The sequence below is a fragment of the Mesoplodon mirus genome (genome assembly GCF_964341445.2).
Source record: "Mesoplodon mirus genome assembly, chromosome: 7".
NCBI lineage: Eukaryota > Metazoa > Chordata > Mammalia > Artiodactyla > Ziphiidae > Mesoplodon > Mesoplodon mirus.
In genome coordinates, this window is record NC_138983.1 from 95,626,827 (window position 1) to 95,650,982 (window position 24,156).

Here is a 24,156-nt window from a genome sequence, read left to right on the forward strand (position 1 = left end):
GGTGTGGCCCAACTATTGCAAGGAACCACTTATGCTAAAAAAATTATTTGGTGTTTATCTGAAATTCAGATTTAACGGACACCCTATAGTTTATTATATATTGATTTATTCATTTCTTTATTTATGCGAAATCTGGCAACCATACACATCCTCCCTGGGAGTAGGGCCTGGGAATATGCATTCTCACAAGCTCCCTGATGATTCTGATGCACCGCCAATAGGAGGGAAACCGAAATTTAGAATCATTTGTATGGAACACTTACAGAATTTTTTAGGGATCAAAGAAAAGGGGATTTCACACTCCCAAGCCTGAAAATCCAAGTTCATGAAGTTTGAATCAATGTGCCCCAACATGTCTGATTCCAAGGAATTTTCAGGAATGTTCAGTAAAATTACAGGTTCCCAGGCCCCCTCCCTGGGAAATTCTGACTCTGTGGCTTGCCTGTGGGGAGAAGAATAGGGGAGCAGCAAATAATATCTGCATTTTTTTCTTTTTTTTTCCTACAAAGATATTTATTGAAATATTATTGATAGGGGCATAAAATTTGAAACCTAAATTTCCATCCAAAGGAGGCATTGTTTAATAAATTATATTGTTTAATATATTCTAAGGAGTTTAATATATTATAAGGAGTTTGTTTATATATGGAATACTGTTCTGCCTTTTTAAAACACAGCTTTCTTGAGATATAATTGACATGCCATAAACGGCACATGTTTAAAGTCTGTAAGTGGATGGGCTTTGACATATGGGTACACCTGTGAAACCATAGCCACAATCAAGACAGTGAACAGCTCCTTCATCCTCCAAAGTTTCCTCCGGATCACAGCAAGTGTTTGTTTGCTTGCTTGCTCTTAACAGCTTCACTGAAGTACAATTTACATAACAGTAACTTCACCCATTTTAAGTGTCCAATTCAATCAATTTGAATATATTGATGGAGTTGTGCAGCCATCACCACAACCTGCTTTCAGAACACTTTCATCCATTTCTATCACCCCAAACCTTGGAGAAACCTTGGAGGTATTTCATTTTGGGGTTTGTTTTTAACTTTTAATTTTCAAAATTATGGTAAAATACACATAAAATTTACCATCTTAACCATGTTTAAGTGTACAGTTCACAGTGGCATTAAATCTATTCACACTGTTGTGCAGCCATCATCCCCATCCATCATCAGAACTTTGTTCATCTTCCCAAACTGAAACTCTAAGCCCATCAAATCAAACCCCCTGCTTCCTTCCTCCCCTCCCACCATGCTGTGTCTGTGAATTGGACTATTCTAGGTTCCTCATATAAATGGAATCTTACATTGTTTGTCCTTTTGCGATCATCTTATTTCACTTAGTATGATATCCTCATGGTTCATTCCAGTTGAATATTTCATTGTATGGATTCACCACATTTTGTTTATCTGCTCATCCATCCATGGCCACTTGGGTTGCTTCCACCTTTTGGCCATTTTGAGTAAGTTTGTTATGAACACGGGTGTACAACTATGGAATGGGGACTTTATTTTACAAGGTGCTTCTTATATAATTGTGGGAAACAGTGATGACGACCTCTAACCTTGAGCAGATAAGACGGAAGAAGATGTTTTGTAAGAAGAGAAACCAGGAGAGCAGCAGGAGGAATCACTGACGTGAACAGCACTGTGCTAAGCAATTCACCTGCTCTCCCTTATTTCACGCTCACAGCAACCTATGAGATGGGTTCTCCCGTGATCCCCATTTTACAGACAAGGAATCCGAAACTCAGAGAGGTTAAGTAATTTCCCCAGGGCCACACAGCTTGTCAGTGCAAATTAAACACTACCCCCACTTGCGGAAAAAGGAGGGGAGAAAACCATTTAGTCTGATGCTAGCTGGAGCAGTAGCCTTGACTGGTTTTCACACCGAGGAAAGCATACTCTCACGGTCACTCGAATATACACGGATTTTTTCAATTCTTATTCCTACACGCACTTGCACCTTGCTTCATTCCTTGGTTGACTGCAGGCAGCTGCACAAGTGTTCCCCTGGCCTGTGCCCAGGGCACTTTGCAGGACTCTCCCCAACCCCATCTTCTCAAAAGTGCTCTCTGCCGGGGCGTCCCCAGCTTGAGAAGCTTCCATCCATGATGCTCATATTCATGCAGGGGTCCTTTGCAGCGTCCGTGTGAGGGCAGCCTGTGGACTGACTGACACCTTCCTACAAATTCCATTTCCTGATGACCCCAACCTGCTGGCTATTTAAAAGAAGAGAAAGGAAGAGGGGAAAAGGGAGAGGTATTGAAGAGCATCTGTCATCAAATATTTTGAAGCCCAGTTTTTCTAAAAAATTCGTGGCCGTCTTGCTTCCGGCCTATTCTTGTTTCCAATTGATTTTGGGGTCCCTGGTGAGGGCGCTGTGTTTCCTCCTTGGATGGAGTTTCCACGGAGGACTGCCCTGATATCATACAGATTAAGTATGATGAGAACTGTTCTTCTCCCGACAAAGAGTTCCCAAATGAAAGCATTTAGTTCAGGTTTTGTGGTGACCCTAACCAATAGAGGAGGGTGTGACAGCATTTTACTGGGGGAGGGGGGTGAGGTGCGGGGCGCTTAGGAATCCAGATGTGTTTGCAGGTGTCACAGTGGTTAGAGCACGTGCCCTGAGGTCAGGCTGACTCCAGCGCCGTCCCAGCCCTGCTCTTGACCGGCTTTTATACTGGACGTGCACAAATCATCTACCTCTCAGGGCCTCGGTCCCCACTCCTGTAACAGTAGTTCCTACCACCTTGAGTGACTGTGGTATTAAGTGGGCAAAGTGCGTAAATTGCTTAGTCCAGCATCTGGCACCTAATAAGCACATGATAACCCTCAGCTTTAGAGTCAAGCAAACCAGCATGGAGCAGCCAAGATGCCTCCTTTGTAAGTGTCCTTTTGGACAGGGAAACTTCCCAAGACCTGCCCCCGCTAGCAGATAAATATATTTGCAGATAAATTACCCATAGAATAACATACAAGATGGAAAAATATAAAGAAAAACTCTTGTTTGACAAAGTGCATTGGCAGGCAGGTTGTGCCCAGGACCATCCTTTTTTTTTTTTTTTTTTTTTGCGGTCGCGTGCCTCTCACTGTTGTGGCCTCTCCCGTTGCAGAACACAGGCTCCGTACGTGCAGGCTCAGAGGCCAAGGCTCACACGCCCAGCCGCTCTGCGGCATGTGGGATCTTCCCGGACCGGGTCACAAACCCGTGTCCCCTGCATCGGCAGGTGGACTCTCAACCACTGCGCCACCACGGAAGCCCCCAGGACCATACTTTGTAAATTAGAGCTCTCTCATCAAAGTATTACCTAGGGCTGCCATGTTGCACAACTCCAGGGTCACCATTCACAACGTAGTCCATGTGGATGGCGCCCACTGAAGCTGTGCAGGACAAAACCCGCAGGGCCATCTGCAATGCCCTGAAGCAACCGTTAATTAATCCCATAGAGTCTTGGCACCAGGTGTGGGAAATTGAAGTCCCAGAGTCAGGTGTGCTGCCGTGTTGTGGGTTTTGTTGGTTGTTGCCTTTACTCGTGCTTTCTGAGCTCTGGGAAAGGAGGTGTGGAAACAAGCTGTGCTAGTCACAGTGGCGCCGTTCTTACAAGGCAGCTGAGTAAGGAAACCCACGTCACCCGTATGTATCCATCATATCTTTCTCTGTTCTGAAATACGGCAAAACGGATGGAAATGGCCAGAATGAAAAAGGAAGCCAGGCGCCACAAATGACGTGCCGAGTTGTTCCATGAGGGGGTTGACAGCTCCTTGGCGGCAGCCCCCATCCCCATGACGGCCTGTGTCTGGCCTTCCCTGTTGCCTGCTCTGCCCTGTTCCCAGTCCAGCCAGACTCTCCCACGTGGCTCCTGGATACTGTCCTCTGTCCCTGCAATGTCATGACGTCCTGTCTTGCGAGAAGAGCGCCCTCTGTCGGCCAATATTCCTTGCTGCTTTAATGGGGAAGCTCTGCAGAACACAATCGAGAAAGCAAGGCCTTTGGAGTTAGATGGACCCAAGTTGAAATGCCAGCTGCAACTGACTTTACCTTTCTGAGCTTCAATTTCCAATTTCTGCCAAGGAGCTACTCATTAATCCCAGGTCCCCTTTCCCCCTTCAGTTGTTTTTATAGAGGTCCCTGGGACCACCCCTATCATGGCATAAACTGAGGCTCAGAGAGTTTCAGCGACTTCCCCAAGGTTAGGCATCAGTCATATAGATCCAGAGACAGGATTAAAAGCCAGCTCTCCTGAGTCCCTTGGAGGCTTTTCCTAATAGCACGAAGCATCGTGGGGCCGTGAGAGCCCAGGCAGGTCCTTCACTGCCCAGCGGTTAAGGAAGGTCTTGCAATTCCCAGTCCAACCTGCAATTTCACACTCTGACAGGGGATGATTCATTATGTGGGTAAAAACGAAAGCCACTGATAATAGAAGAAAATGCATTTTCAGTTATCTGGCTTCCTTGCTTGTTTGGCTCCACTAACTTATTTTTTGGCTGCACCAATGCAGGATCTTAGTTCCTCAACCGGGGATCAAACCTGCACCCCCTGCATTGGAAGCGTGGAATCTTAACCACTGGACGGCCAGGGAAGTCCCTGGCTCCACTAACTTTTTTTCTTTAATTATTTTATTTATTTTATTTATTTATTTTTGGCTGTGTTGGGTCTTCATTGATGCGCGCGGTCTTTCTCTAGTTGCGGCGAGCGGGGGCTACCCTTCATTGCAGTGCGTGGGTTTCTCATTGCGGTGGCCTCTCTTGTTGCGGAGCATGGGCTCTAGGTGCATGCGCTTCAGTAGTTGTGGCATGCGGGCTCAGTTGTTGTGGCTCGCGGGCTCTAGAGCACAGGCTCAGTAGTTGTGGCCCATGGGCTTAGTTGCTCCGCGGCATGTGGGATCTTCCTGGACCAGGGCTCGAATCCCTGTCCCCTGCATTGGCAGGCGGATTCTTAACCACTGCGCCCCCAGGGAAGTCCATCCACTAACTCTTTACCAGGGATATTGCTGCCGTTCCTGGACAAATTCAGTTGCCCCCTTTCTTCTTCTTTTTTGACGATGGTGATCATACCTGATGGCTAATGTTTTATGCTCATTTATTATGGATCAGGAAGTGTTCCCAGCATTTCACGTGTACTATCTCACCCACTTCTCACAGACTAAGAAATGGCTGTTAGTATCCCTATGTCTTACAGACAAGGCACAGAAATGACACACTCGTCAGGGTCCCAGAGAAGGAGCAGAGCCGGGAGCCGGACCAGAGTCTGTGTTACGCCGGATCCCAAGGTCTTAACCCGAGGTCGGCACGTTATGGCCCAAGGCCAATGCGGGCCATCGCCTGCTTTTGTAAAGTTTCCTGGGAACACAGCCATCCCATTCATTTCAGTATTGCCTGTGTTGTCGGCTACAACGGCAGAGTAAGCTGGGCAGATCATATGGCCCACAGGGCTGGAAATGCTTACTGTCTGGCTCTACAGAAAACGTTTACCAGCCTCTGCTTGTAACATTATGCAGTACTGCCTCTTTCATTTGACTTGGTTTCTAAAAGAAGAACTTAAAATAGAGGGGGGAGCTGGGGAGAAAGAACTCACTCAGATTGAGCCTTACTGTGTGCCAGGAAATGTGCTGGTTAATTGCTTAAGTTTACTGAGGAATAAGAAAAAACAGACAAGCTGGAAAACTAAATTTTGAACAGTCTTTTCAATACCTCTTTAAAAGAGAGCTGGAAATATGTGGTTCTAAATATACATACACATATATATGCATTTGCAAATATAGTAATAATATAATTACATTGACATGGATCTGATAAATGTACTAGACATTAACATATTATATATACAACAGATGCATATTACAAATTTTGCCTGTTTCTTCAACTGGAAAGTTTTCTTTTAAAACTGTGGACTGTTGGGAATTCCCTGGTGGTCCAGTGGTTAGGACTCAGTGCTCTCAGTGCTCTCACTGCTGAGGGCCTGGGTTCAATTTCTGGTCAGGTAACTAAGATCCCACAAGTGCACGGCGAGGCCAAAAAGCTAAATAAATAAAACTATGGAATGTCTTCCCTGAGTCACTTTTGAAGCAGAAATTTGGGATTTGTAGTCTGAAGCCTGCTGTAGCTAGAGAACTATTTATCTATCAAAGTTTCTCTAAGCAGCGTTTTACTACTTGTCTTATGATTGATTCCTTGGTCTTAAATCATTCTTCTCTGGAGATGCTGCTTTACTTTTAAAAGTTGAAAGGTAAATTTGGTGCATGATGACAGTCTGGTGGGTTTTATTTGAGCATGTCATAACCTTTAAAACAACTTTCACTCTGAGTACATAGTGATGCTTATGCTAAAGTCTCAGTAAGCATACTGTCCAGGAAATTTGATTGTTTGCAAGTATCAGAAAACCAACTAAAACTAGCCTAGGCAAAAAAAAAAAAAAAAAAAAAAAAAGCTCATGGAACTGAAAAGGCCAAAAGCTGCAGCTTAGGCCCAGCTGGATCCAGGCGCCCAAATCATGGTCAGGAATCTGACTCTTTCTTCCCTGTTAGCTTCCCAATCTCAGACAGACTCTTGCCTCACCTGTAGGAAAGTGGCCACCAGCAGCCCCAGCACCCTACAAAGTAGCAGTTCCAGGGATAGAGCCAGCATCTTCATTGACAGTGGCTTGGATCACGTGGCTTCCCCTGAACCAATCACTGAGGCCATGGGCCAGGAATGCTCTGATTGGCCAGGCCTGGTTTATGGTCTCACCCCTGGGGTGGAAGGGTCAGAGTTCTATGGACTCAGGATTGTCAGGGAAAGGGTGTCTTCCCTGAAAAAAAATTAAGGTGCCCATCCAGAAGATGGAAGAAATGGATGCAGGGGAGGCAAAAACAAAGAAGATGTCCATGACATTAGGAAGCATTCCTATTGCCTAAGTGGAGCCTTCCTAACAGGATTTGCCACTAAGGATCTGGGGGGAGGAAAATGACGAATAATCCACTTTTCCATTGGAAAAGTCCCAGGCCAGTCTCCAAGGAAGCATAGTTGCTCATTTCTCTCCTGTGGTGAACTGGTGTGATGAGAAGCTCAGAGTCAGGGCCTTAGTTGTCCATCCCCAAGAAGGGTGATGTTTCCACATTCCTGGGACCTCTGAATAGGGCCCGTTGTTGAGGAGGATGTGGCTTTACTGTACCGGGAGTTGAGAAGCCGGCAACTGAGTGAATGACCAGAGAGTATGGTGCCCTTCAGAACAAAGCCTCTTTCTGGTCAAGCTTTGTCATCTCCTACCTGACCTTGTAGGATTTCCTCTACCCTGTGCTCTTACAGGTCCCGTGGGGACTTACTTATGTGATGAGAACTCCTGAGGCTGGGTGTTTTATATCAAAGGCGATTTCCCGAGACCAGTGAAGTGGAGGGCACGGGGCAGCAGACAGCCTCAGGCTCGGCCTCTGCAGCAGAAACTCACACAAAAGGACCCCTGAGGCTGTGTTATCACCAGATGTCTACAGGCGATGCAGATGACATCGGGGGAGGTGGAGACGGGAGCGCGGGCTGAACCCTTAGCATCCTGCTGAGACAGAACCCAGACTCGGTCAGGAACCAGGCCGCGTCCTGCTTCCTCTGGCAGACCACACCCTTTGTTACCAAATCAGAACCACGTTGCTCCTTCTCTGAACTTAGTTGATGATCATTCATTCATTCATTCATTCCGTCTCTCTATCTGGCAAGACCCAATTGAAGCAGGCCAAGTCTAGGGGTAGCAAAAGCTATTTGCAAAAATCCGGCTGTTTTCTCATTAGATTCTATTTCCCATTTTATGGACTGACCAGGAAGCTGATTAGAACTTGAAAGGAAAGGAAAAACCGTAAGATTGAAGATTTACAAGAAAATGGGAAAATTAGATGGGCCAGATCTCCTTTAACACAGCTGGGAAAAACCCAAACGAATGGCTTTTCTGAACAGCTCAAAGGGACTTAATTCTTTTAAGTTCCAAAACCTAAAAATAATGTATAACTTGGCGGTTCTGTGTTCTAAATGTATAACCCTGATTTCTCACACTGAAGCCCCGTACGTGATTTACCCTTTTCTTGGGGACATAGAATTATTACCCGTCTCTGAGTTACGGTGACACCCCGGTAGCTGTTGAGATAAAGGCCATTTGTCCTGGCACCAAGAAGCCCCCTCTCCTGGCTTCTGAGATCTACTGGCCATGTTTTCTAGTCTCCATTCTGTCTTTCCAGGTCCATGGCTCCTCCATGCTGCGGTCAGTGTCCCTGCTCGCCACCATCACCCCTACCCCCCAGGCCCTTCCAGACCATGGGAATTAAGCTCCACATCTATGTATGTTAAATTTTTCTGTAAGGAAGCCGGTCTCTTCTCCCTCCTTTATGTATTTACTCACTAATGTATCTATGTCAGTATGGATCCATGTATACTGATTTTACACTTTGAATTATAATCCAATACTCATTAAATATTTCTTCGCTCAAATTCTTCCAGCCTTGGCCACTGGGAGCTCTTTCAGATTGCTTGCTGTGTCCTTGAGCATCTCCCCACCTTTTCGTTTTGGGCACTTGCTTACTCTCTGCTGTTACAAGATGCACCAGGCTTAACATGTGTTTTCCCCATCCCAGCCCCAGAATCAAAGTGCTTTTTATTTACACTCCATTTGCCAACTGTTCAGCTCAGTCAGCGAACACCTACCATGAGTAGTAGGCACTCTGCTGGGTGCCAGCACAGCCAGAAATTGCTGGTAAATATTTAATGACCAGCTCTCTGGAAAAAGTAAAGTACATGGGTGCATAGCATAAGGTTTACTGATATAAAGAATGTGTAGCACAGTCTTTCCATGTAACAAGAAATGCAGTACTCTTTCTTGTAAATTCTATATAGCCAGCTGAGTCTCACAGAATGCTTTCATTGACTTTAGGTGAATTCTTGTATCCATAGCCAATTTCTCATTGCAGTTGACGAATGAGAGAGTTCCCAACCTGAGCACTCGTGGGTATTTTTGGATATTTTGGATTTATGAATAATACAAGTGAAAAAAGAAAGACGTTAGAACTTCACATGTTCATCAGTGACATGAGTGACTTTGTTGCTGCATCAGATAATAATTTTTAAATACTGGAAGAACGTTTCCCCAATTTTTTGCTCTATTCATAACATAACGGCTAAGACACAACATGCTTTTGTATAATCTGCATTGTTAACATTTTCTCCATTACCGTCTTAAGTCTAGGCAATCAACAAAACAAACAAACAAACAAAATCAAGCTCTACATGAACCACCATTATCAAACATATTTATAAAACTTTTTAAAAACCAAGCCCTCATTTATAACATTTCCTGATTTGTATGGTGTAATACGCCCTCCACGGTCAATTTCAAGCTCCCAATGACACATCCCTGAATACAGAGAAGGAAAGAGAGGTGTGGTAACACATTACTATGTAACATTTCCAACAGAAACATATAGTAGAGTGAAATAACCTCAAGAGCATAGGTAATAATAAAATAGAGTAAAATAATTAGGAAGGGGTGACTTTTAAGTTTGTATACCAATTGTTTCTGATATAATTTAATTGTAAATTTATGTAAGTTAATTCTTATTAATGGCTGTGTTTATCAACCAGTTGGCAAAATTCCTGGACATTTAACAATCAGTTCTCGTGGGCGGGTACCAGCTGGCCCCAGCACTCCTCTGGTACAGCAGTGAACATACCACAGGTCTTCCCGGATGGAGGCTGGGGTCCTCTGAGCTGCTTCCAGGGCGTGGCATGTACCAGATGAATAACACTTCCATAAGACAGTTGTCAGTGTTCCTAGAAAATCCCATTTCTAAGTAGCCCATGCGATGTCTTGTGGTTTTTCACACCATCTAATGTTCATTTCCTTTTTTTAACTTGGAAAATATCCTATCATTCACTAACCAATCGTCTAAGATCCGTTTGTGAGTATGGAAGGCAGGTAATAAATCATGACTTCGAGTAACCTAGAAGTCCTAAGAGCACAGGTATTGGAGTCCAATAGTGTCACCACTTCCTGGCTGTGAGACCTTGGGCAAGTCATTTAACCTCTCTGAGCTTCAGTTTCTTAATCCACACAATGAGGGGTAAAATGCCTCCTGCAAGGTTATTCTGGAGATCAGATGAGACGACATGCATTAAGTGCCCAGCACAGTCTGTGGCACATCTGTGGCTTCTCTACACAGTGGCTCATAGCCGTTGTATTGTCCACAATTACTTACAAATGGCAGAGCACATAACAAGCTCTCCAAGGGCAAGGTCTAAGTTTCCACCTTCTCTGCAGGCTCCAGGGCTTCCTGGCAGAGTTCATGTGTACTGTAGGCACTCGATGTGCAAACTACTTCGAATTTTTTTTAGGGTCTCCCGTTCAACTTATACTCTTTTCAGGGTTAGAAGCAGATATTGGGGAGATAACACAAAGAACAAATAGATAACTTGAAAAAAAATAGATAGTGATTTCTTGAGTAAATCATTGACCTGTGTTTATTAAAGCTAATATAAATTCAGCCGTGGATGTGGTCATGGTTAATCCAGGTGGTTGACAACCTGCTTTTTTTTTTTTTTTTTTTGGTACACGGGCCTCTCACTGTTGTGGCCTCTCCCGTTGCGGAGCACAGGCTCCAGACGCGCAGGTTCAGTGGCCATGTCTCACGGGCCTAGCCGCTCTGTGGCATGTGGGATCTTCCCGGACCGGGGCACGAACCCGTGTTCCCTGCATCGGCAGGCGGACTCTCAACCACTGCACCACCAGGGAAGCCCCAACCTGCTATTTTAAAGGTAGTATGGAAAAGAAATCAGGACTATCACATATGCTACCTCAAAAACAAAACAAAAAACCCAACCATGGCAACATACCATATGGTCAGAGAACAGACACAAAGAAAGAGAAAAGGCATTAGCGTGTATTTTTAAACTAAAGTTTCTAAAAACAGACTTGAAGACTTCCCTGGTGACACAGTGGATAAGAATCCACCTGCCAGTGCAGGGGACACAGGTTTGAGCCCTGGTCTGGGAAGATCCCATATGTCGTGGAGGAACTAAGCCCATGCGCCACAACTACTGAGCCTGCGCTCTAGAGCCCACGTGCCACAACTGCTGAGCCCATGTGCCCCAGCTACTGCAGCCCATGCGCCTAGAGCCCACACTCCGAAACAAGAGAAGCCACCACAAGGAGAAGCCTGTGCACCACAACAAGAGTAGCCCCCCGCTCGCCGCAACTAAAGAAAGCCTGCACGTAGCAACGAAAACCCAACACAGACAAAAATAAATAGAATTAAATCTAAAATAAATAAATAATAAAAACAAACTTGTTGATAACTGACCTTGACCCCATGCTTCCTGTACAGCCCAGAGCTAGCTTTTAATGTGAGTCTTCTTCTTATGTTTGCTTTTCTCCCTGCCTGTATCGTTGTAGTTGCCAGCAGCAATTTCTGAGAAAACCTTGACCTTCCCTTTGATAAAGCAAGCCGGGAAACTAGAGAAAACCAACTTTAACCATCCAACTAAAGCTACCCTCAACCAACATGCTTCAGAGGGAAAAAAAAAAAAAAACCTTTATTTTTAAATTTTTAAACCCGAAGAGCTTGGAGTCTCTGCTGCGTTTATACATCTTTGGCTCCTTCCCACTAGGGGCCCTATCGTTCGGGCTCTGTGTGCTGCAAGCAACAGAAACCAGCTCTAGCCAGCCTCAGGGATGGAGCACTTCAGGGTAGCACCCCAGCCAGTGCTCAAAACCAGCTTCCTTATTTTCCCCACCATGTTCACAGCAGCATAGTTATAATAGCCATGAGGTAGAAACCACCCAAGTGCCCATGACGCTTAATGGATAAAAAAAATACACTCTAAACTGTATGGTGGAATATTATTTAGCCTTAAAAATGAAGGAAGGGCTTCCCTGGTGGCGCAGTGGTTGAGAGTCCGCCTGCTGATGCAGGGGACACGGGTTCATGCCCCAGTCCGGGAGGATCCCGCATGCCGCGGAGCGGCCGGGCCCGTGAGCCATGGCCGCTGAGCCTGCACGTCCGGAGCCTGTGCTCCACAACGAGAGAGGCCACAGCAGTGAGAGGCCCGCCTACCACACACACAAAAAAATAATAAAATAAAAGAAGGAAATTCTGACATGTTACAACATGGATGAACCTTGAGGGCATTATGCTAAGTGAAATACGCCAGTCACAAAAAGACAGGTACCATGTGATTTCACTTATTTGAGGTACTTGGTACTTAGAGTAGTCCAATTCATAGAGACAGAATGTTGGTCACCACGGGCTGGGTGGCGGAGGGAATGGGGAGTTGTCTACTGGTTAATAGAGTTTACGTTTTGCAAGACGAAAAAGTTCTGGAGATCCATCTCACAGAAATGTGACTATACTTAACACCACTGAACTGTATGCTTTAAAATGGCTAAGATGATAAATTTTATGTTGCAGGTTATTTACCACAATTTGAAAAATAAATAAACAGCTTCCCTCTCTCCATGTCTGGGCTCCACTCCCTCATGCTGGCTGCATTCTGAAGTCCCACCAGGTCACTCCAGATCCTGGTGTCCAGCCAAGTCTTCTTGGGTCTCCTTGGCTCTGATTGGATCACTTGCCCCACCACTGAACCAATCAGTATGTCCAGGGAGTGTGATTGGTTGATTGCTTAGCCCCACCCACAGCAATGGGCCGACAGATTGGGAGGGAGATTCCTGGAATTTCCAGAAGAGCCAGGTGGGTTGCGGCCTGTCCACTACGGCAGTGAACCACTTGAGGCATGAGATATGAGCACTCCCTTTAGCACCCTGGCAGTTAGTGGGCAGTGAGGCACATCTACCTGAGCATCCCAGCACAAAAGGGAATTCCTCCATACTACCCGTGGTCTCTCGATTTGTTTTCTCTCAGGCGGGGGTAAAACATATTCAAATTTCCCCCTTCCCACCTTCAGCCCTTTCATTCGATAAATCTTTATTAAATCGATGAGGAAAGGTTGTAGGAATGATTGAGGCAAGACAGCCCCAGAGGAGAGGACGGGAAGGGATAGGATGGATGGAGAAGTGAGTGCAAGGCAGAAGCAGGACACCTCAGCTTCTGAAAGGAGAGAAAGGAAGAAAGCTTAGGTGGAGACCGAGGTGCCCACAGTGGAGAGAAATTCGAATCTTCACATAAGGTAACAGAGTTCTGGAACACTGCCAAGTCCGTTCCTGAAACAGGTTTCAACGGGGCCAGTGTCATCATAAATGCTGGGCCAGGTGTCGCCAGGCAATTGGAGTTTGATTTTCCCGAACAGTGTTCTCCCTGACTCCAAAAAAGTCTTCAGGGGAATTCACCGGATTCTTGACTTGGCTGGGAAAGACTGTAGCTAAAAGACTGGTTTGGGAACCTGAGTGAGTGGAGAACCTTCCTCTTGAATACAATCCAGCTGGAGCTATAGGAAGTTCTGTCTGCCAGTGCTCCTATTTCGGAAGCATTCTGTCCTGTTTCTCATTACGTGTCTGCAGTCTGCAGAAAGAGAAACGTGACCGCCACAGGCGGCAAACCTTTGAACTTAGCTTCTTCCTTGAAAAGTGTGTTTTTTTCTGCCAAGAGACTGGGGGCGGGGCAGAGAAGGGAGAGAGAGACAGAGAGGGAAAGAGCTTTCCAGAACCCCAGTCCCACCACCCTCTCCACCACCACCTGAGCTTGGTGAAGTCCTTAACCTCTCCAAGCCTCATTTGTAAGCTAGGAATAAGGAGAGCTCCTCCCCTTCAGGGCTATCGCGAGAAATCGGTGAGTAATTACAATAAATGGTAGCATTCACGATGTCACGGTTTAACCACTAGGCTCGGGGAGGAACGGCCACAACAGCATTAACCAAGACAAAGCCAGGTGTCAGCACCTCTCAGCATTTGCTTCTCCCGGTGTAGATGGATTTTGATGTGCTCTCTAATGAAAGTAGCTACAGACATCTTCCGCCGGGTCAGATGAAAAAAGGTTCCCTCGATAGATATTTATGGAGCGTCTGCCAAGAATCAGATGTGGCAGATGTTGAGGATCACAGGCTAATGAGCCAGCTGGGTTTCGAGCCAGTTGGGGTGCCTTCCACCCCAGAGCTCTCGGCTTCGGGGAACAGGTGGAATGGGAGTGCCAGGGAGACACACAGTGTGGATGTGTGTGTCCTGGAGAGCTGGGCTTGAATCTCGGAGATGTGTTCATTCATTCTTTCAACCAGTATTTAAGGACCTACTGTGTATGTGCCAAGGGTTTATTCTAGGAGCTGAGGATACAGTGCTGAGCAAGGTAGACAAAAAGCTGTCAGCCTCTCAGAGCTCAGAGGTGGCGTTGTACCAGCTCAGACGCTCACTGCCAAATCTGTGGTCCTGGGAAAGTCACTAGGTCTTGCTCAGCCTCGGGCTCATCACAGAGCATCAGGGGTATTAAATAAGGTAATGCATGTGAATCTCTTGACTGGGTGCCTGGCACGAAGGCTGCACCCAATAAATGGTGGTGTGATAGTGTGCAAGGTGACCCATGGTGGGGACCGCCATCCCAAATTTGGGGAGAGTGTGGGAGGGATTCTTGGGAGAAGTGACTTATACGCCAAAATCTAGGGCAGCAATTATGTCGCCGGGACAGAAAGGTGAAGACCACCCCAGCTGCTCGTAACCTCCCCTGACCCTCTTGTCTGCCCCTGCAGGTCTCCTTCCCATGGGTGAGGGGCCCAGCACCTTGGCCAAGGCCACAGCCACCTTGGGCCACCCAGCAACTGAACCAGTCACCCTCACCACCACAGACCCCCTTCTACCCGGGCATCTGGACAGCGCCAGTGCAGAGGAGCTGGTCGCAGGGGTCCCCCGAGCCCCCCATGGTCCCACCAGCCTCCCACAGGCGGCCCGTGAGTGCCAGCGAGAAGATGTTCTCCTTCAAGGTGGACAGAGCTGCCCACAGCGTTCCCATCATCAGGCAAGGTACTCATGGGTGCTTCCTTGGCGGCTTAGGGGAGGGGCTTTTGCTAGGAGGATGGGTCTCAGTTTCTGCTTTCCCCTTTTTTAAAAAATTTTTATTGAGGTGCAGTTGATTTATAGTGTTGTGTTAGTTTCAGGTATGCAGCACACTGAATCTGTTCAACATATACATGTATCCACTCTTTTTTAGATTCTTTTCCCATATAGACCATTACAGAGTATTGAGGAGAGTTCCCTGTGCTATCCAGTAGGTCCTTGTTAGTTATCTCTTTTATGTATAGTATTGTGTATGTCAATCCCTCTCTTCTAATTTATCCCTCCCCCCTCTTATTCCCGGTAACCATAAGTTTATTTTCTACATCTGTAACTCTATCTCTGTTTTGTAGATAAGTTCATTTGTACCTTTTTTTAGATTCCACATATAAGCAATATGGTATGATATTTGTCTTTCTCTGGCTTTTGCTTATGTTCTCTGGTTCTGAAGTAGAACATAATCAAATGTGAAAAAATTGGGATACGCAGAAAGTTAGAAAACAGTAAAAGATAAGCTGTCACCCTTATCACCAGAATTCTCCCTGTTGACTTTTTGGTACAAACTCCTCCAAGACTGTGCTCTGCCCATCTGCACACATCAGTACCTCTGTGGTGAGTGTGTGTGTGTGTGTGTGTGTGTGTGTTTGTACATATATATGAATATATATGAATGTGTATCAGAATCTAAATTTATATACTTCGACTCAGATGTACAGACATATTGGTAACTGAAATCCCTCTTGCCTTAGGAGGTTTTTAAATATTTTATTACCATTTTACAGGTAAGAGGAGACTGAGGCTTATGGAGAAAATTACTTCTCCGGAGGTTATGTATTCAATCTAATCTAAAATAACGCTTTTCAGTCAAATTTAAGGCTGGTTATCTCAGTGACTGTCACTCACAGCCTGGTCACTTTGGGGACACACAGCCATCAGGGTTTCCTTCTCCCCCCCTCCCCCCCAGAAGGCCTCATGGCACTTGGGGAGGAGACTTCCTGTCTGTCACCATCCTCTTGGCCTTGCCAGGCTTACTGGCAGAGTAGCTGGGTCGACTTAGTCCCTGGCATGATTCCCAGGTTTCTTCTGTGGCCACTGGTGTGAAGGTCCCATTCTCTGTTTTCTGTGTCCCAGCCCCAGACCCCTCTGAGTCCCCAGGTCTCTCGATGCCTCCACACCCTTCCCTGGTCTCACTCAGGACCACTCACCTAGTCACTTCCCTCAGCCATTCAAATAATAGTTATTATTCTGAAATAAACAGACTAAGGAGCAAATGAAAGGTATCTCTGCAGTTTACATCATCATCATCATCATCTAAGGAACGCTCATGTACCAACCACCCAAGTTAAGAAATTACTCAGCCATTTCCCCCCAGCATTTTTTTAAATTTAATTTTATTTATTTCTTTATTTATGGCTGTGTTGGGTCTTCACTTCTGTGTGAGGGCTTTCTCCAGCTGCGGCGAGCAGGGGCCACTCTTCATCGCGGTGCGCGGGCCTCTAACCATCGCGGCCTCTCTTGTTGCGGAGCACAAGTTCCAGCCGTGCAGGCTCAGTAGTCGTGGCTCACGGGTCCAGCTGCTCCGTGGCATGTGGGATCTTCCCAGACCAGGGTTCGAACCAGTGTCCCCTGCATTGGCAGGCAGACTCTCAACCACTGCGCCACCAGGGAAGCCCCCACCCCAGCATTTTAATGTGAAAACGTTCAAACATACAGCAAAGCAAAAAGAATTTTACAGAGACAGCTCTCCTCCTAATTCTACCACTAACACTTTGCTGTACTCTTTATTACATTTCTGTCTACCCATCCTTCTTGTTCTGCATTAATCCATCTTATTTTTTGGATGCATTTCAAAATAAATAGCACACATCTGTAGTCCTCCCCCTAAATGTTTTAGCACATATACCATTAACTAGAACTCAACATGTTTTGTCTCCTTCATGTAAAATGAACACAGAATGTGTATTAGTTATCATGATTGCATAACGAATTCTCCCCAAACGTAGCAGCCTAAAGCAAAATCAAACATGTGTTATCATCTATACAGTTTCTGTGGGTCAGGAATTTGGCAGCAGCTTAGCAGGACGGCTGTGGCTCAGGGTCCCTCGTAAGGCTGCAGTCATCTGAAGGCTTGACCTGGGCCAGAGGATCCACTTGGAACACGGCTGCTCACATGGGTGTCAGCAGGAGGCCCCGGTTCCTCACCACATGGGCCTCCCCAGAGAGTGGCTCGAGCGTTCCCATGACACGGCAGCTGCTCCTCCTGAGCAAGTGATCCTGGAGGACAAGATGGAAATGGCAACATCTCTTGTGACTAAGCCTCAGAAGTCATGCTCTGTCATTGTTGCAATATCCTGCTGGTTACCCAGGGCGTCACCCTCCAGTGTGGGAGAAGACTACACACGGGCCTGAAGACCAGGAGGTGGGGATTATCAGCAGTCATCTTGGAGGCCGACTACCACAGCCTGCCCTCGGGTCCTCAATGATTCACACTCCTCCTCCTCTCTCCCGAGGCCCCCCAAAATCTCACCCCAGTAACAGCATCGGCTCAAATTCCAGAATCTCGTCTAAATCAAGTCCAGGTACAGATGGGGCTCATGGGTGTAGTACGTTACGTTCAGCTCATCAAGTACTACTTCCAGAAATCTGAAGACCTCTGAACAAAGGGTCTGTCCCTCACACACCCAGCACATATTGGTGGGACAGACATAGCATCACTGCTACATACACTCCTCTTGTTCCAAAAGAAGAAAAACAGGAAACACACAGGAGTCCCTGGCCCAAAGCAGTTCTGAAGTCCAGCTGGGAAAATATCGGCAGTTCCTTGACTGGGCTTCAGTCCAACTCTTGCCCAGAAATGACTTTCCAGGGCTCTTGGCTCTGCCCCTGGTCCGTGAGTTCCGCCTTCTGAGTCGTCCTCCCTTTCCTATGAAAGGTGTCCCATGGATGTGGCTGCATAGTTTTATAGCCTGCTTCCTGCCTGTAGAAGCTTGGGGGTCCAGACACTTCTTTGACTTTTGTGGGTCTCTGTCAGTCTGAGTTGGCAGTGCTTCTTATTGGGGTTCATCCTATCAGGCAAAAACCACGCCCACAGACTTTTTTGTCACAAGCCCTTCCACCATGGGCTTCTGCAAAGACTGACAAAGGACCGAAGCTTCTTAGAAGCCGAGTTCTTTGACCGAAGGGTTCTCTTGGACACTGCCCTGGATCTGTATTCTTAACAAAGGATTTTACAACCACACCCTCAGCTTCTTCTCTGGACTGTGTTTTCTTGAGAGCGCCCTTGATTTGATCTTTGCCCAGAACCTGTTTCTTACATTTCATTTGCCACCTGGAGAGGCAGGGAATTTTCAAGCCCAGAACATTGCCCTGATTTAACAGCCCTTCCTTTAACTGTCTCTCCCCCTCACATTTCACTATAAGTAGTAAGAAGTAACCAGGCAGCACCTTCCAAGACTCTGTCTGGGACTCTCTTTAGCTTGACCACTCAGCCTCATCACAAACATTTTCTACCTTCCTCATGACCACAGGCAACGTGTTAGGAAACCTTCTGCCACCACCTGACAAGGATCCCTTAACCCCAGTAACATTTTCCTCACTTTCCTGGAACCCTTCCCTCACGGCCTCCTCAAAGGCCATCGGGCTTCTACTAAGACTATTCAGGCTTTCTCAAAGACTCTTGGCCAAAGTCCTCCAGCTTCTGGCCACTGTTCCATCCCAAACCACTCCACATTGTAGGGTTTTTGTTAAATTTTGCACCACTCCTGGTGCCCAAACCTGTATTTGCTACTTATTGTTGCATAACAAATTACTGCAGGATGTAATGGCCTAAAACAACAGTAAACATTTATTATCTCATAGCTTCTCTGAGGCAGGAAGTTGGGAATGGCTTAGCTGGGGGATTCTTGCTCAGGCTTGTCCATGAGGTGGCAGTAATGGTGGTGGCTGGGCTGTGGTCCTCTGGGGGCTTGTCTGGGGCTGGAGGACCCACCTCCAGGATGGGTCACTCCCATGGCTTTTGGTAAGAGGCCTCAGTTCTTCACTAAGTGCACCTCTCCATACGTTGCTTGAGCATCCTCAAGCTGCCAGCTCCTCCAGACAAGTGGTCCTAGCGAGTGAGGCAGAAGCTGCAATGTCTTTTATGATCTAACCTCAGGAATCAAACTGTGTCATTTCTGCAATATCCTTGGTTACATAGAGAAGCTTTGTTACGGACTGAATTGCATTCCCCCAAAATTCATATGCTGAGGCCTCAATCCCAATATCGCAGAATGTGACCATATTTGGAGATAGTGTATTGAAATAGATGAGTAAGTTCAAATGAGATGATTGGGTGGGCCCTAATCCAAGGGCTGGTGTCCTTGTAAGAAGAGAGAGAGAGACGCCAGGGATGCACGTGCACAGAGAAAAGGGCATGTGAGGACACAGCAGGAAGGTGGCCGTCTGCAAGCCAAGGAGAGAGGCCTAACCCTGCCCACACCTTGATCTTGGACTTCCAGCCTCCAGAACTGTGAGAAAATGAATTTCTTTTGTTAAGACCTCCTGTGGTGTTTTGTTATGGCAGCCCCAGCTAACTAATATAAAGTCCATCCAGTATTGCAGAGGATGATGCAAGGCTCTGAATACCAGGAGACAAGAATCAGTGGGGCCATCTGGGAGACTGGCTACCACACCCTGAAAGGTGTAGATCTTGAATGTGCTCACTGAGTTTTGCCAGTCGTGCACACCTATGTAACCCAAATTCCTATCAAGATATAGAACATTACCATCACCCCAGAAAGTTCCCTCATGTCCCTCCCCAGTCAATTCCCAGCCCCAGGCCCCAGAGGCACCCACTCTTCTGAATTCTTTTCCCGCCATGGATTAGATATTCCTGTTCTAGAATCTCAAGTACACAGAACCATGTAGTACATGTTCCTTTGTGGAAGGCTTTTTTCACTCAGCATAGTATTTCTGAGATTCATTCATTTTGTTGTATGCATCATGTTCTGTCTTATGAACATATATACAGGGTTTTTGGGGTTTTTTTTTTTTTTTTTTTTGCGGTATGCGGGCCTCTCACTGTTGTGGCCTCTCCCGCTGCGGAGCACAGGCTCCGGAAGCGCAGGCCCAGCGGCCATGGCTCACGGGCCCAGCCGCTCCGCGGCACATGGGATCCTCCCAGACCGGGGCACGAACCCGTATCCCCTGCATCGGCAGGCGGACTCTCAACCACTGCGCCACCAGGGAGGCCCGGGGTTTTTTTTTAATGTGTCCTTTGGACACATGGCACATGGGCTGTTTCTTTTCTTTTTTCCACTCCGCCATTTAAATTTTTCCACTGTAATCACTGGTTTCTCCAGTGCCATGCTGAACTTGGGGCTTCTCTGAAGGACTTGGATTCCCCCTGGAGAAATGAAGGATGAGTCGTATGGCTTAGAGTCCCTCACATCTACCTGGGCTCTATCTCCTCAGCCTCTCAGCCAGGTCTCATGTTTCCAAACGTTTGCCCTCGTTCCCCTGACACTCTCGCCATCCTCAGAAAAGGACTTTCATCTTCCCGTGTCATGGGGAGTTCCTTTGTGTCTGGGCCTCTCTACTGCACGCTTTAGAGAAAACTCTGTGCTCCAGTCCTCCATGCTGTCTCTTGACAGAAAACACCTCTTTTTAAGGGTTCTGAGAAAGCTCTTTCCTCTCTTAGCAAAGCTGGGCTCTTCCAATTAAATTGGTTTACTGTTAGACTGTCACCTTGCTTTAGACTTGAAAAATTCTATTTGAAAACCCAAAGCCAAGGATTTATTTACTGCAGATCAGGTCAGGGTTTCTCAATCTTGGCACAGTGACAGGTGGGTCGCATAACTCCTTGTTGAAGGATCTGTCCTGTCCACTGTAGAGTGTTTAGCAGCATCCCTGACTCCTACCCACCAGAGATACCAGTAGCAACACCACCACCACCCCTAACTGTGGTTCTCAAAAATGTCTCCAGACGTTGTCAAAAATGAAAACGTCATTTTGCCTGGGGGAAAACTCACCCTGTTCTAGTTAATACTCATCCTTCCTTTACCACAAGGCAATAAAACGTCAGCTCCAAGGCCAAATCTTAATGGCAAGAGCTCATGGGAGGTGGGGAAGAATTACTGAGAAAAGAAAATATGTGGAGTGACTTATTAAAATAGCATCTTGATTCATATATATATATTTTTTTCCCAATAATAGGATCATATGAACCTAACATAGGTAACCTTTTTTTTTCTTTTTTTGGCCGTGCCGCTCAGCTTGCAGGATCTTTGTTCCCCAGCCAGGGATGGAACCTGTGCCCCCTGCAGTGGAAGCACAGAATTCTAATCACTGGACTGCCAAGGAATTCCCTACCTGATTTTTAAAATTCAGTAATATGTCATAAACATCTTCCCACTTCAATACATTGACTACATAGTGGTTAAAAGCATAGGCTCTGAATCCAACAAACTTAGGTTCATCCCTTGACTCTACCACTTACCAGCTGTGTGTCCTTGAGCAGGTGACTTGCCGTCTCTGTGCCTCATATCTCTCACGTATAAAATGGAGATGGGAATAATAATGCCTATCTCACTGGGTTGTTATGAAGACGAAATCGTATCCTGCCTGTAAGTGCTGAGCACAGCGCCAGGTGCACAGCGAACATTCAGTAAATATTAAAATATTTAATATTTTAATATTTAAATTTTAAATTTTACAATCTTAATAATTTAAATATTTTAAAATTTTAATATTTAAATTTTAAATATTAAAATTTAAAAATTAAGTTATTACCTAACCATGATTGTTATTTAACTTTTATTTACAACTCACAATGTCTGAAAGACACAGTTAAGGTGCACACATACTGCCCCTGCTGCAGACTGGTGATTATTGGAGCGCACCAGGACAGCTGGGGGTTGTTAAAATATTAAAGTAACTCCCCTGCCTTTTGGCCAACAGCTCATGCCCGAAAATTCTTAAAGTGCCTGCGTCCCCATATCCGCCGTCCCACCGCCCCAGCCCTCCCGACTCTCCCTGGGGCTTCTCCCCACTGGGACCTCCGAAGGATCCAGCATCTAGAGTTAAGCCGGTTTGGTCATACATGGCCCTTAGGTTCTTTTTGATAAATAACAGTAGCCGGTAAAGAAGTTTGGGGCAGGTGAGGGGTAACTGCTCCCGCACCTCCCTGCCTGGGTGTAAGGAAAGCAAGTCTCAGAGCAAATTCGAGCCCCACAAAGACTTTGAGTAAACACACCTTCCCCAGTAAAGGGACCCCATCGATCAGCCTGTTCTGTAAGATTGATGAAGTCCCCCCTCCGGCCATCATCTTGCAGGGAAGCGTCCCTCAAGACAGCCACGACACGGTCGTAGAGGCAGCCGGAGTCACCCCTAGAGATGGCATCAGACGCCAGAACTCTAAGCTGAGACTGGACAGGGGCCCAGTTAGGGTCAGACCCCGAGGCCCTCCCTGGGGACACAGGCCAGTCAGTACCTTCCTCCAGTGGGAGCCGATTTCTTGAGGAATCTGAAAACAGATGAAATCTTCCTCCTGAAAACTCAGTTTCCAAATTGAGATACACAATCAGTGTCAAATAAACCCCAGATTTCAAAGGCTTCATGCCTCGAAGAAAAAGAATATAAAATATCTCCATATTTTTTGTCGATTACGTGTTGAAATGATGCTTTTTAATGTATTGGGTTAAATAAAATTGATCATTAAAAATTCCTCTCTTCTTTTTACCTTTTTAACGTGACTACGAGAAAATTGAAAATTGCATTCTGTAGCTCCCTTAGTTCTCTATCAGGCACTGCTGCTATAGTCAGTTAGGACTTTGCTGCTCAGGATCCAAGAGAGTCAGATGGGGGCAGTGAGCTTCAAATAAAAGTTTTCTAATCATGGACCTAGTTGGGGAGGTGGAGGGAGAGAAAATGGGCAGCTGCTGAAGTTCCAGGCCCTTCTGTTCCTCGTGCCCCAGGAAACACTGTGGCCAGGGCTGCTCATTCAACACGCAAGGCTGTGCATTCTCTGGGCACCACAGGCCATCAGCTATGTCCACTAGAGGTTCTGGGGTCCACAAAGAGGTTTGAGACCTGGCTGGGGGGCAGGGATCTTTGACTCTAAAATGCATAAATAAAAAATACAGAAGCAAAATGAATAAATGATGAATGTCCACAAACATGACAGTGCGTGCTTCATTCATCATTAATGTTAATACTCATTAAAGTTTCATCACCACTGAAAACAATTTGTTCAGTTTCTCACTTCACAAGAAGATAAGAATGTGCAGTGACTGTCCAGAAACCATAGTCACTTGGAAATTTAAAATATGCCGCTTGGGCCCAAGTGATCTCACACGTAGAATTATAGAAATCTTTACAAACGTTTCTACACCAATAAAAAGAAATGTATTCAGTGTTGATGTGAGTGAATTGCGAGATGTCTGATGTGATACAGAGTGGGGTCCCCAAACACAATGCCATAATCCCTGAAAGTCATATAAAAAGGCCTTGTAATACTGGGGTAAATAAGAAAAAATATAGGAAAGCTTAAATGTCTATCAAGTGGATCCTAGTTAAACACGTTTGGCACACTTGGACAATGGACCACAATGCTACCCTGGAAAAGAACCAAGTACAGCTACAAATACTGACATGGGGAGATGTTTTTGATATTGTTAGCTGAAAAGTAAGCTGGATAAGAATCTCTGTCATGTAAATGCATTTTTGTTTTTTGACAAGATATGACTGCAATAAAAAATATAGCTAATGTTTAGCGCTAAATGCGCTACATGAGGGGTCAGCAAACTTTTCCTGTAAAGAGCCAGATAGTAAATACTTTAGGACTTGTGGGTCACATGGTCTCTGCTGCAACTACTCAGCTCTGCCTTTGTAGCTGGAAAGCAGCCATAAATAATATGTAAATGAATCACTGTGGCTGTGTTGCAATAAAACTTTATTTACAAACATAGGCAGAAGGCCAGATTTGGCCGCAGGGCCATAGTTTGCCAACCCCTGCTCTATATCATTATTCTATTTAATCTCCAGATAGCCCTTTATAACAGAGACTATCAGGGATCCTGAATTATGTATGTGGAAACGAAGGCTTAGAAAGAGCAAATGACTTGCCCAAGGTCATCAGCTCTTATGCAGCATAGAAAAAAGTCTGGAAAGAGGCACACCACAGTGCATCAGTGCAGTTAACGCTGGGGAAGAGAAATGAGGCAGCTCTTA

At 46.0% G+C, this 24,156-nt stretch overlaps 1 protein-coding gene across 1 annotated transcript in view; it reads left to right on the plus strand.

Annotated features, from left to right (window-relative positions):
• The window catches only part of LOC309808890 (forkhead-associated domain-containing protein 1-like), a gene marked incomplete at both ends in the record, with an annotated part of 80,267 nt that overhangs the window by 21,716 nt on the left and 34,395 nt on the right, over positions 1-24,156 (plus strand). Inside the window, one exon of the mRNA XM_082629462.1 lies at positions 14,649-14,919. Within this exon, the coding sequence (XP_082485588.1) occupies positions 14,649-14,919 (271 nt within the window). The remainder of the gene's footprint in view (positions 1-14,648; positions 14,920-24,156) is intronic.